The sequence below is a fragment of the Phlebotomus papatasi genome, chromosome 3, assembly GCF_024763615.1.
Source record: "Phlebotomus papatasi isolate M1 chromosome 3, Ppap_2.1, whole genome shotgun sequence".
NCBI classification, from domain to species: domain Eukaryota; kingdom Metazoa; phylum Arthropoda; class Insecta; order Diptera; family Psychodidae; genus Phlebotomus; species Phlebotomus papatasi.
Genome location: NC_077224.1, coordinates 42,071,553 through 42,084,883, shown reverse-complemented (window position 1 = coordinate 42,084,883; position 13,331 = coordinate 42,071,553). Strand labels below are relative to the sequence as shown.

General features: G+C 32.2%; 1 protein-coding gene across 1 annotated transcript in view; it reads right to left on the bottom strand.

Annotated features, from left to right (window-relative positions):
- LOC129805689 (ATP-binding cassette sub-family C member Sur) overlaps positions 1–13,331 on the bottom strand; it is a 67,381-nt gene that overhangs the window by 5,694 nt on the left and 48,356 nt on the right. The window contains exons 12-15 of the mRNA XM_055853771.1: positions 12,778–13,042; positions 7,780–8,001; positions 7,517–7,674; positions 2,361–2,556 (exon numbers count right to left, since the gene is read on the bottom strand). Coding sequence (XP_055709746.1) covers positions 2,361–2,556; positions 7,517–7,674; positions 7,780–8,001; positions 12,778–13,042 — 841 coding nt within the window. The remainder of the gene's footprint in view (positions 1–2,360; positions 2,557–7,516; positions 7,675–7,779; positions 8,002–12,777; positions 13,043–13,331) is intronic.

The following is a 13,331-nucleotide window of genomic DNA, read 5'->3' as shown; positions in this document are numbered from 1 at the left end:
TTTTTAGATAGCATTTTATGAACGATTTCGAAATATATCAGACTGATAAGTCAATTCTCTTTAGGAAAAAACTTGCCAATAGTCTTCAGTGTCTCTATGCAAAAACGTATGGAAAAATGAAATGTCGAGAGGCCCCTGTGTTTACTACTGCCACAGTCTCCACTATATGTGAAAATGAGAAGATGGTTTCAACTTTTAAGGGTACTCCACGGTAAAGGTTTCACCAAAAACTTCATGAGAATATATCTAATCGTTCACTGATAAAAATGAAAGGATTATATTGGATCATATTTGGACCTTTTCAAAAGGATGGATTATATTTGATTCTTCAAAGGGACCACTAGTGTCTCTTGAAATTTTGAATACACATTGGCTCCGTTCAGTAATAACCTTTCGAGGAGACAAAGCCACTCCAAAGCCAAACCAAACCTATTCGAAAAGCTACCGGAAGCCTAAAGTGCAAGTTCACATACTCGCCGCATTAGCGCTGATTGTTCTGCCATTTCAAATTTCGATATTCTTGATACTTCAATCGTCAACAATGTCAACAACAGTTTGCAAAAATTTACTGCGAAAAGTTAATTTTTATGGAATTTCAGGATGGAAGAATTTCTTAAATGTTATTTCATTCAAATAAATGTCCTTTTGATGAACTTGCTCACTTTTGTGTAAGTCGTCGGTTTAAACGTTCGAACTTCCAACGGGTTTTTAGATAAGTTCTCTCTCATATACCTTCGAATCGGTAAAGGAAAAACCTTAACCGGAGAGAGCTCTCAAATCGGGAAGGTTATTACTGAACGAGAGGAAAAATTCACTTTTTGCAGCAAACGTTTACACACTGTTGTTGACATTGTGTTGACGATTGAAGTGTCAAGAATATCGAAATTCGAAATGGCAGAACAATCAACGCTAAAACGGCGAGTACTTGAACTTGTACTTTAGGTTTCCGGTGGATTTTCGAATGGGTTTGGCTTGGCTTTGGAGTAGCTTTGTCTCTTAGAAGGGTTATTACTGAACGGAGCCATTTATCACATTAGATTATATTTTTTTCTTAAACATATTACTCATATCATATTACTCTCATCTGAGTGAACACTAAAGATGACTTTTTTCATTGTTATTAATTTTTTATTCCGGAGATAAATAAATGTCAAAACAGGGATACTTTCAAAAGATCTTCCGTGATTTTCACTTCAGGTACGTCAAAACCAAACGTACTGACAAAACAACATGGCGTTAACTTCTAATAAGTTCCTTGATTCTCAAAAACGAAAAAACTCATCCGGGTACAAGTGGTGCAAGTCGGACATTCCGAAATATTAAGGAAATCGATTTTGATTTTTTGCTAAAGACATAATACAGGACATAAATCCAATAGGCTTGCAATATAATCCTAGAAAACTGAAGTATTTAAAGAAATAACGATTTAACGCCCAGAAAATGTATAGAAGAATTGGTTTGAATAAGTTCTCGGAAGTAGAAGTTCATCCACCCTGGTAAAAATAAATATACTTGAAAAAATGTTATGAAAGTCGGGAAACCGTTTTTTGTTCTTTCGTTTTTTAGTAATGTGGTTCCAAATTAATAGTTTTTAGACAGAAAGAATTTTTAAAGCGTTGTAGGGCCAAAAATGAAGTTGTATCTTGGAACACGGTATCACACGTTTCAGGTATCATTAACTGTGAGGTAGCTTATATGGTTATCAAGGCAGGATCAACGGCAAGGAAGATTTTGTCGTGTATTTGGTGGGATTGGAAGGGAATAATCCAGTATCAGCTACCCCAATCAGACCAAACTCTGAATTCTGTCAGTTCATCGAACAATAAACCTAAAGATGCTATTGACCAGAAGAGATCAGAATTGACCAATAGAAAGGTGGTTATATAGATTTAACCCTTATAACTTTTGAAGAACTAGAATTTTATGATAATTGAAACACGGAAATGACCTTTGGTTTCTTCTCCTTTACTTTCTCAAACTTTCTAGGTTTGAGAAAGTAAAGGAGAAGAAACCAAAGGTCATTTCCGTGTTTCAATTATCATTAAATCAACCTATTGACCGAAATTCATCTAGTAACTAGAATTTTAAGCATTTCCTTTTGCAAAAAAATAACTGTGTAGATGGTTTTAGAACAGCTGCTGACCCCATTAATGTGCATAGGATCGCAGAGAGCCCAATACTATTAATCTCGCTGAACAATTTCCGTCTTTTTCACCCAGTACTCAGCGTGAAAGGGTTCTCCATTGTTAGGCATTTTCATTAAATGGAAATAACCGCCATTCGATATGCCTGACCCATGCATAGATAGTGAAGCTGGTATCTGAAAAGGTGTCAAAGGACGAGTAAATGGAAACACTTACCAGTGCTATTCCCAGCCAACGATTGCTCGTGTTCAAAATTACAAATGCCACATTGTTGGCCTCCATGCGCCTAAAGAGAATCTCCATGAAACGAGCTTCCTGATTGTACGCTCGAATTGTTGCAACACCCTGAATTGTTTCCGTGAAGTGGGACAATATTGGCGAACTCATGATGTTTTCAATCCGCTGGAGTTCCCTTGAATTAGATAATCGTGTGGGAGTTGGAATAGTATGTATTTAATCAACTGCACCACAGCGGAATGTTAATTGTTTCAAGAGCCCATCCTCTCAGACAGAAAACCCAACATTCTCGACAATCTGATATGTTTAAAGTTTTCATATACCATGACTAGCAGATAAAGCTTCAATACCAATATATGTACAACGATAGTACAAAAGTAGACTTTTAATCCAGTTTTACTAGTAATTCCCTTGTGTTCTCATTCTTTTCTCCATTTGAACCAAAGCAGAAAAAATCTCTGCAGAAAGTTTCCTGGAGAAGAGAACTAATGACTGACTTGGAGAAAAATCTATATAAATTTGCATTTAATACAGAATTTATGTTTTTTTTCTCTATTTCCATTTCTACAAGATTAAAACTAATCAGAAAGTCCCTTTCATGCAATGAGGTGCACCTGAAACTCTAATACTTATGAATACTTTACAAGAAAACTGTGCAAAATAAGAATTTAAACATAAGTTTGAATTTTGCATAAAAGAAACATCAATGAGAACTTTAAGAACAAACCACATATTCTCAAGCAATTACATTACATTGGAAAGTTTGAGAAAATTATGAGCACAACTTGTAAAAGTAGGTGTGATTCTGTCGTAATCACGCCAGTGCCATAGCAAGGGATTGGAGCCCGGAGTGGATATTTCAGACAGTATCCTTCGAATTTTAAAAATTTATCTTATTTCATTTTAATATAAATTCGATAAGACAAAGAAAATGTCAAGGAATATACTCATTTGTTAACGTATAAATATGCGAAATATAATTCGTATAATATTATCTCTGTTATCTAGAGTCAAGTCTGCTTTTTATTCTTATTCACTTATGGCCTCTACACACTAGAGAAATTTATGTCCATATTGAAGAAAAGCCCCTACGCTTGTGTAGGAAAAACTCTTCAATATGGACATAAATTTCTCTAGTGTGTAGAGGCCTTTATGTTTAAAGGGTTACACTACACGTTGGTTAAAAAAAATCTGTATATTTTTCTCTACTTTTTTTTCAAAATAAATAGAAAATTTGTTTAATCTAAGCTGTTATGCATATAAATGTGCAACATTTAACCTATATTTTCTAAAATTTTCATTTTAAAATTTTAAAAATTAAGACATTGACACTTGATTTTCTGAGACTTTTTTTTGGAAAAAAAATACTTTTTGGTGGATAAGATTTCTCGGACATGGTTCATCTGAAATCCAAAAATCACATATTTCCTGCTATCTGAGTTAAACTACTTGTTCAACGAAAGCTTTTGAAAAAAAATTAAATTTGAATTTTTGGGAGAATTTCATATACAGAAAAATATCACTTTAGATGTAGTTTATGCCATGTTTCATCTTTATAGAATAAGTTATAATCAAATAAAAATTAAAATCCTTCGTTCAAGGTCTAGTTTAACTATTCAGCTAACAGGAAATGTTTAGTGTTTAGATTTTAGATGAACAAATTCCTCAATTTCCAAGAGATCTTGTCCATCAAAAAGTATGTTTTCTTTTTCAAAAAAAAAATCCAAAAACAGGTCTCAATGGCTGAATTTTTTAATGAAAATTTTAGAAAATATAGTTTAAATGTTGTACTTTTAATGCCTTAGAGCTTGAATTAAACAATTTTTTTTATTATGCTGAAAAAATCAGAGAAAAGATTATGTTTTTTCTTTCTTTGTTTTCTTGACTTACGTAACCCCTTAAGGGGTTACATGGGTCTCTCAGGTCAAAAAAATCATTTTTCTTTTATTTTATAGTATAACATTTGAAAAATATTTTCTGAAAATTTCAAGTCAATATGAGTAAAACTCTCGGAGGTAGAGCAGTTTTAGTTATGCATTCCGTCCGCGCGCATATTGTTATAAAACTTTAAACGCGTTTTTCTCAAAACATCGTTTTACAATGCGGTAGTCAAGATTACTCAGAGTCTACTGAACAGATCTTTCTGAAATTTTGTATACTTATTTTGAGAAGTATTATCTACTGTTTGAATGAAGGATTTGCACTTCCTTTAATCAGAACCATTTAAAAAATCAGTAAAATTAGTATTTTTTTTTTACAAAAACTTTTGCCAAAATTCCAAATTTTGTTTTTTCAAATATCCTGGTCCAACTAATCCTCTAACAGAGTATATTCGGTTTTTTGATTTCAGATGAACCTATTGGGAAAAATCCTGCCTACCGCAAAGTCTGTTTTTCGAGGAATGGTTCCGAAAATCAGCTACCAACAGTCGAATTTTCAAAATATTTCTAATTTTTTTTTTGTAATTTTGTTCTAAAGTTACTCATTCTTATCCTAAAAGTTGGAATTTCTAAAACTTTTTCGACACAATAAATTATTATCAGAAAAAAGCCTATTTTTTGACCTGAGAGACACATGTAACCCCTTAAGGCTTAAAAGAAGTTGATTTGCTCCTTATACATCATCGTGCTATCACCACCCCTCACTTGTGTGTTTATCCGTTTCCATGCGGAACAAGGGGATTTGATAACGTCAAGTCCGCTTGCCATTGACGTAGCCCGTTTTTAGTCAACACAAACTTGATTTTAGGCCTCGACACGATTAAAATAATTATCGTACTATTTTATTCCCTTTACAAATGACACCCAATGCATGACTTCCAACGCGAGAACCCCAAGGTGCAATTCTCAGCGAATTGTCGAACGATAAGAATTGTTGAATGATTGTCTCAAAATAAAGGTGAGTATCCCAATTCCTATATTTTGTGGAACTTTTACTTGATCTCCCATCGAGATAACAGGTCAAAGAATGCAAAAATGCACACTTCATAAAGAGGACAATGGGCAAAGATGGTCCGTGTTGCGTCTACCGAAGAAACCAATAAAATTATTGAATAGACATTAGTATTTTACTTCTTTTCATAGAGGAGTTATGATGGGAAAAGTCATCTTTTTGTATAACGGATAATAAAAAGAGGAATGGGAAGAAGAAGGGGGTAGTACACTTAGATAAAAAGTTTAAGTCGTAAGGTATTGATCCTATGCCCCATGGGATACAATCAATACCAAAATGGGATAGAATCAAAACCAAAATGGATTAAAATCAAAACCAAAGTGGGTTAGAATCAATCCCAAAATGGGATAAAATCAATACCAGAATAAGATAGAATCAATACCAGAATGGGACAAAATCAATACCAAAATGGAATAGAATCAATACAGTTTCCTAATAAATAATGACTTCTAAAAATCTATGCTGTATTGGGATAAAATTAATTCCACGATTTCTAAAATTCAATCTCAAATTGAGATAGAAAAATACCATTTCCTCATCAAAAAATTAATTTCATAAATTTGATACCGAAATGTCCTAAAAGTAATCCCAATATTTCTTAACTTTGTTCTAGAAATCAAAATCAATCCAAATTGCACCTATTTTCAAGATAATTTGGTATAGTTTAGGTATTGAAATAGTGGTATTAAAATCAATACCACGAGTATTGAATCTGGATACTTGAAAAATTTTGTCTGTGTACGTACATTGACACCATATCGAATATCACGAAGATCCTTCTCTTGTGTAATTCGATATCGTCATTCATAGTATTTTGTCGAAAGGATAAAAACGTTTTTACCCTTGTAAAAACATTTTTATCCTTTACACCCGACAAATATCGTCCTGGATCTCGGTAGTTTTTTGGTGTAGGACCATACCTATAAAATGCGTCCTTTCCTACCTATGACACACGGATCACCTCCTACACATTTTTGTCCATTCACCTTTTCTTTAAATTATTATATTTTTCATTATTTATAAAGGATAAAAAACTTAAATGTACTCAAAAACATTTCACAAATCAGAGAGAGATACCTTGCCATCTTACTGAACAAGTTACTAACTTATTGATGGAAAATCTTTATTTCTTTCTATACTCATTAAAAATGTTAAGACTTTTTCCTCACTCAATTTCTATAGAGAACTGGATAAATCTATCATATCTACATTAACTTGAAATTAATTTGAGCGAGACATTCTATTTACTTAGTGAAAAGGAATACACGCCTCATTAAGTTCAAAAAAGAAAGAATATTGCAGAAAAGTTATTATATGATATCCTTTATAAATTTATGTGCTATTCCAATAGCGAGAAAGCTATAATCATTAATAAATTGGATTTTGCATTGATATTTCTGCAAAGATATGAGAAAGAAAGATACTTGAGAAAGAAATTTGCATTTACCTATTGCAGATTAAAACGAAGCAAAATGACTTTCTGAAAAATATACATAGTACATAATGAGAAAATTAAAAATCTCACCTAATTCTACAATGTTCTCATAGATTTAAAATATAGCAAGGACATTATCGCGAAGAGTATATTTGAAGTGTTGCAGGAAAAAGAAGATAAAATTTCTTCTTAAATAATTTTTCCTCGCTTTTCAGAAAATACCCTGTAGGCTTTTGTGTTGTTTGCAAGTATTCAGTTTAATTTAGAGAAAAGTTTATATTTTGCGGTTGATCTCTTTAAATAACTGTATTAAAGAAAATCTATAAATATAGCTATTTCCTTGTAAAAGGCATAGAGATGTGAATTAGGGAATTAAGTAAATGTTGAAGTATCTGGTTCCAGGTTATAAAGTCATAATAATCATAAAACAATATTTCAATGAAAACACATAGGTTAAACCGTAACATATCACATATAAATTGGAGTAACAATTCCAATTCACCAAGTTTTAATTATGTTAATGTGTTCCTTTCATTCCGTGTGAGATTATTCAATGAAATAGAGAACTTTGCATGAATGATATAGAGATTAATAAAATGGAAGTTTTTGAGAATGAGAAGGATGCTCAATCATGCATGATTTTATCATTTCGCCATAGATAATACATATTACGAAATTTCAGTCAGAAATTTCGATTCAATTGAGAAAAGTTATTTATTAAGAGGCTGGAGAAAGGTGCAAAAATTACCTGGATGAACTTCTGTAGAAATGTTGAACTCCATAGTAAATAGCACAAATTGGTAGTGAGAGCAACAGAAACCAGGGTGAAATGAAGGAATTAATTAATATTGAACATAGACATAGCAGGAGAAACTGCAAAAGGCGTTGGCTCGTTGGAGCAATTTTCTGTTAAAAGATAGAGATAGATGTTTAAGGATCTTTTTTTTATTACATTTTTTTTTACTGAAAGGAGATATAGTTCAAGAAAAGGCTAGTTATTTGAATGCTAACCTTATCAATTATGGCCATATCGTTGCTAAATCGATTCATGATGCGACCCAGAGGAGTTGTCTGGAAGAAGCGCAGAGAATTTGCAAGAATAGCATCAAGTAGTTTCGTATGAATTTTACGACGTGCTCGAAGTCCAGCATATTGACCAATTGGAGTTGAAAGCATTGATAACAAGACACATCCACCCGATAGAATGGCGTATATATTGAAGTAGTGGAATGTCTGTTGAAAAAGAAAAATCATATATACAGCAAACTACAATGACGTTAATGCTAGCCACAGGCACAACCAAAAGTTTCCCAATAGCCCAAGAACAAAATGTGGCTAGGTATTGTCATGCAAGCAGAGATTCAATTATTTTCCAAGTCGGGGGAGGTGGGGCTACTTTGAGCTGTGGGACTAGATTGATATTCGAATTTTTCGTATATTTCTAAAGAAATCTGGTCTTTGCAATTATTTTGTAGTACAATTGTTTTGTAGTGCTAAAATAAGGTAAAGTGCCCTCAAGTCAACCGGTAGAGTTATTTATTCAATTTATTTATATTTGCACTAATAGTTGGCGTATGATCTAACATTAATAGGTCAATTATTCCATAAATAAATACGAATCAGTCAGTGACAATTTTATAGAAATTCACCATTAAAACATTAAAATATTGACCACCGGTCTTGTCGAGGAACCGGTCGACTGGAGGTCGCTTTACCTTACATTACGTTAAAGCTTAGCTTCCTTTAGAAATATGCGAAAAAATTGAATGCCAATGTAGCCCCACTGCTCAAAGTAGTCCCACCTCCCCCTATTTACAAATACTGTAGCGTGCTGAGCAGCAGTATATAGGGCAAAAATAGTCAATAATAATGACATTTGTTCAGTATGTAAGTGAAACTGAAATCATAAATTATAAGTGACCAAAAATATAGAAACATTCTTGGCAAAAAAAAGGAAGAGACAATAAAATATCTTGGCGTTTTTGGTTTGAATTAAAAAATCATTTATGAGTTTTTCTTGGTTTTTTTATTGCCAGTAATCAATTTTATTACTATTTTTAATATTTAAAGGGTAACTGGGGCAGTAGTAGAAACATGTGGTAGGGGAGACTGGGGCAAAAAGTCACAAATCGAAAAATTCAAAATTCAATATCATCCAAGATAAAAAAAAGATAGCGACTCAAATTTTTTTCTATAGATAGCCTCGATAGACCTTCTTCAATGTCGTAAGTTTCTTAGAATTCGAATAAGGAATTTAGAAAATAAAAACTATCGAAATTTTTAGCCCTATTTTTGAAATATTTTCCTTGTAGAAGATAACAATTATTACCTACTTATTTTCCAAAATTGATGCACTAGTGAATATTTTCTAAATAATTTGGATTCTTTGAATACGAATCTGCTATCTATTTTAGAATTTCACAAAAGTCCTTTTCTCCAGAAATCCTTTTATTAAAAATGGTCACTTGGGATAAAAAGTAACAAGAGATATAGTGCAAAAAGTAACAAAAAATCGAAGCAATTTCTGATGTCTCACGGCGAAAAGAAACGTCATTATCGTACATAGCCGCTTGTTGTTTGCATTGGTCAAACGATATGCAGTCTTTTGTGTGTTTTTTTCTAAAATAGCTTGAAAAGCGGTTTTCTCGTTTTCTCACTTTTCTCTCAGAGAAAACGGTGTTTTACAAAGGTGTAGATGAATAAATTTTCTATGAAAATATGTCCTCTAGGTATTTTTTCAAATTTATGGAAGCCCATAATGAAGCGAATCAAAATATGATAACACCCAATGTCTGATACTATTTGCCCCAGCATTTTTGAGAATAGTTACAAAATTACCTTTTAGAAATTGGCTCGATAAACGTATTTCCTCACAAAATAGAGGAAAATTACTTTCACAAAGTTGTAGAGCGGTAAATTTCCTATAAAACTGCGCTATAATTAGAAATTTTTGAAGCGCTCGAGTAGCTTGTAAAAAAATAAAATATCCGTTTTGTGACTTTTTGCCCCAGTCTCCCCTACCTATAAACACTGAGTCTTATTTTATTTCTACACTACTGGGAATTACCACTTATATATACCATTTCTACAAAAACAGAGCTGGGCTACAACTACAGGATTGTAGTAGGGGAAAGTGATCTGCCTTTGAATACGACAGCCTTTGAGTATTTATTTTTGGCATTGAATAAATGAGCAGTAAAAAGTTAAAATTGATCAGTAACAAAAAAATTTGAAACAGTGATATTTTCGTCCAAATTTTGGCAAAGGGAAAATAAAGGGCTTTTCACTCTATATAGAACTATTTTAAATGTTAAATATATAAAATAGACCCATTTTTGTAAAGATTTAAGTTTTTTACTGACCATAATCAGATATTTTACTGCTCATTTTTAAATTTTTTACTGCCCATTTTGAATTTTTTACTGCTCGTTTGTTTTTTGCCTTTATTTTTTCTCTTATTTCTCAAAGCAAAAATTTCTGTTTTGTTAATTGAAATTAATAGAAAATAAGAGAAAAATTGAAATATTCATATGCTCCCGTATTCAAAGGCATGCAACTCTCCCCTATCATTTATATATAATCCTCCTGAGCATGTAAGTAGAATATTTCGAAATCGAGAATACATTCTTCATAAAATTCTTTAGAAAAACATTAAAAAGAAAATCTGTGTCAATTGCTTTTCCTAATATATATATTTATTTAAATTGAAATTAAAATTATATTAACCATTTCTTGAGTGGTTAAATCTTTCTATAGTAACTACAGGTCTTATTCTCTGAAGTCTAACATTTTCTTTTTATAAAATCCAAGTGTATTTGAACACCCCATGTTCACTACTGCCGCAGATCCCCCTACTGACTAAAAAGGATTTCCCCCTACACTAATACTGAAATTTAAAAGTTAAGCTGTCAACACATTTATAAACTTAGTACGAAAATTATATTGATGAAAAAATTAAATAAAATAGAGAAAATACTTTAATATTTCTTTATTGTATAAAATAGGAAAAGAAACATTAGGCTAAAAGTGTACCCAATTCCGACCAGTTTGCAATTTCGAGCACTTTTTTTGTTCCCCAAATTACCATGAATTTTTAGTTTTGCATTTTCCAGAGAACAATGCAAAAAAAATAACAAAAAATGTCGTTTTGTTAAACGAGATAATGTAAAAAAAGCTTTGGAAGAATTCCGGAAGGGCAAGGAACTATGAGAACGAAGGTGGCCGAAATATGCTACCGAAGCTATGTCTATATTTTTATTCTTTTAAAAATGTATTAAGAAATTTTAGAGAAAATAAAGACGATAAACTGTCTACAAGATTCCGAGCAACACTCCTTAAAAAGAAGTAACAAAAAAATTCAACTTATATTAAAAATATTATTTTTCACATTTAAGACTGGCGCATGCATTCAACTATGCCTAAATTTGGTACAGTTCCCCTATGTCCTCTACAAATTAAAAAAATATATGTCCATATATAGCATTATTGCAGAAAATTTAACAGTGTTCCATATAAAGGCGTATAGAACTTGTTCAAATATGCCAATTATGAACAAGATGTTCTTATGATGCATATAGTCAAGTGTGCTAATCTGGGCGCTTCGCTATCTGGATCGTTTATGACTAATCCACTTAAAATAATATATTTTTTTATTTCCGTAATATAGTCACTACAATAACGTAATATAACTGTTCAAGTTTGAGAAAAAGCAAAAATAATTTTTTTATCCATTAAATAAGCGAGTGTCCGGATTAGCACTAGCACACTTGACTGTAATCGACTCATTTCAATCTTGTACCAGCTAGGTTTTTCATTAAAAAATTTCTAGCAGTGATATTTTCGCTAATGACAGCTGGTTGATTAAAAACATTTATTGTTTTATTTCCTTGTGAAAAAAAAAGTATTTTAAATCCAAAGGTTTAATCACAAGTAAATTAGCGCAAAGGAGACCCAGTTAGTGCATGCTGACTTATTTCAGTATTATCAATATTTTATAAATTTTCTTAATATTTTTGATAATTTTTTTTTATATTATGTTTCTGGATGAAACAGTGAATAATTCTATGGGTTTAGAAGAACTAAAAAAGAATTTCGTCAGTCCAAAAACAAGCGTTTAAGTAGCACTCTTCGGAAAACGATCCAGTTACCAAACCTTACTATAGAGTAGAAACCATATTTTAATTTTGTAAATATTTTATAGCAGCGTTCTGGCCTCTATACACCGTACAAATTTTTTGTCAATATTTGCAGTATTAAAGCAAATAACGGCCTCTACACACTAAAGAAATTTGTATCTATACTGAAGAGTTTTTCCTGCACAACCGTAGGCAATATGCTTCAATATGGACATAAATATGTCTAGTGTGTAGAGGCCATTACGCTTATATAGAAAAAGCTGTTGAAATGTGTTCAATAATGCCGAATATTCGTTTAAATATCTCTACTGCATAGAGGCCTTTATGTGCAGACGACTTAAATATCAATATTGCATAATTGATTGCAAACATTGACTTAAATTTCACGAATTGTATAGGTTAAAGTACGACAGGAAGCATTTGAAAATTGTGCCAAGAGACATTTGCAGTAAGGTGGAAAAAGTGCTTTTAATTGATACTCCCTAATAGATCCCGCCCCTTATTTCTGACATCCAAATCCCCAAAAGTACGAAAACACCAAAATATTGCTTATAACATCAAATGGCATATTTTCAGAAGAACAATAAGATTATTATGTACAAGCACCCTGTAACAGACAGACTATTATGCATAATTTACAAAGCTCTTATACTTTGTCATGAAGTTCTTCGGCATATTTTGGGAAAGAGCACAGCCCTCCCTAACCCAAACTCCTACCAAAATCCTCGGTGCGACAAAAGTCTTTTCAAACAGTCAGCTTTTGCATATCGCATAAAAGGCGTCTTTTGGGGAAATGCTTATAGTTAGTTTGCAGAAAATATGCTCTTACACCCACTCAACCTTTTGACCTTTTGTAATGGTAATATTCACTTACGTCGGCATGAGCTCCACTCTGATCCTGGTCTATAGTGTTAGTCCACGATTGAAGCCAAACATCCGTGAGAATTCGGAGGACTTGCCATGAGAGTGCAATTAAGCAAAAGAGTACAACCACACCCAGGCCACAGTCCTTCAGATACTGCCAATATATTCGCACTGGTATTTCACCATATTTTCGCTCTTCCTCATAATTTTGCATATTTGCTGAGTTTTCACCACAATCAATGGCCATTTCGCTTTCCTCTTCTTCCTCAATGCTTCTGCACGAAATAAAAATCATTTTATAGACAGTGTTACGCCCCCACAGAATAACTAATTCTAAAACTAGAATATTGTGAAAATGATAATAAACATATAAAATAAAAGATGTTTGTGATATTAATCCATTTGCTAGATATTTCCAAATGAATGCAAATTAATATGAAATGAATGATAAATGAATTCATTTGGAAAGAAAAGCTCAGAGTAAAAGATATGATAATGACTTTGCGACTACTTTAGAGTTGAATATTATTTCCTAAAAATAAACATGCATGTCATTAATTGTAT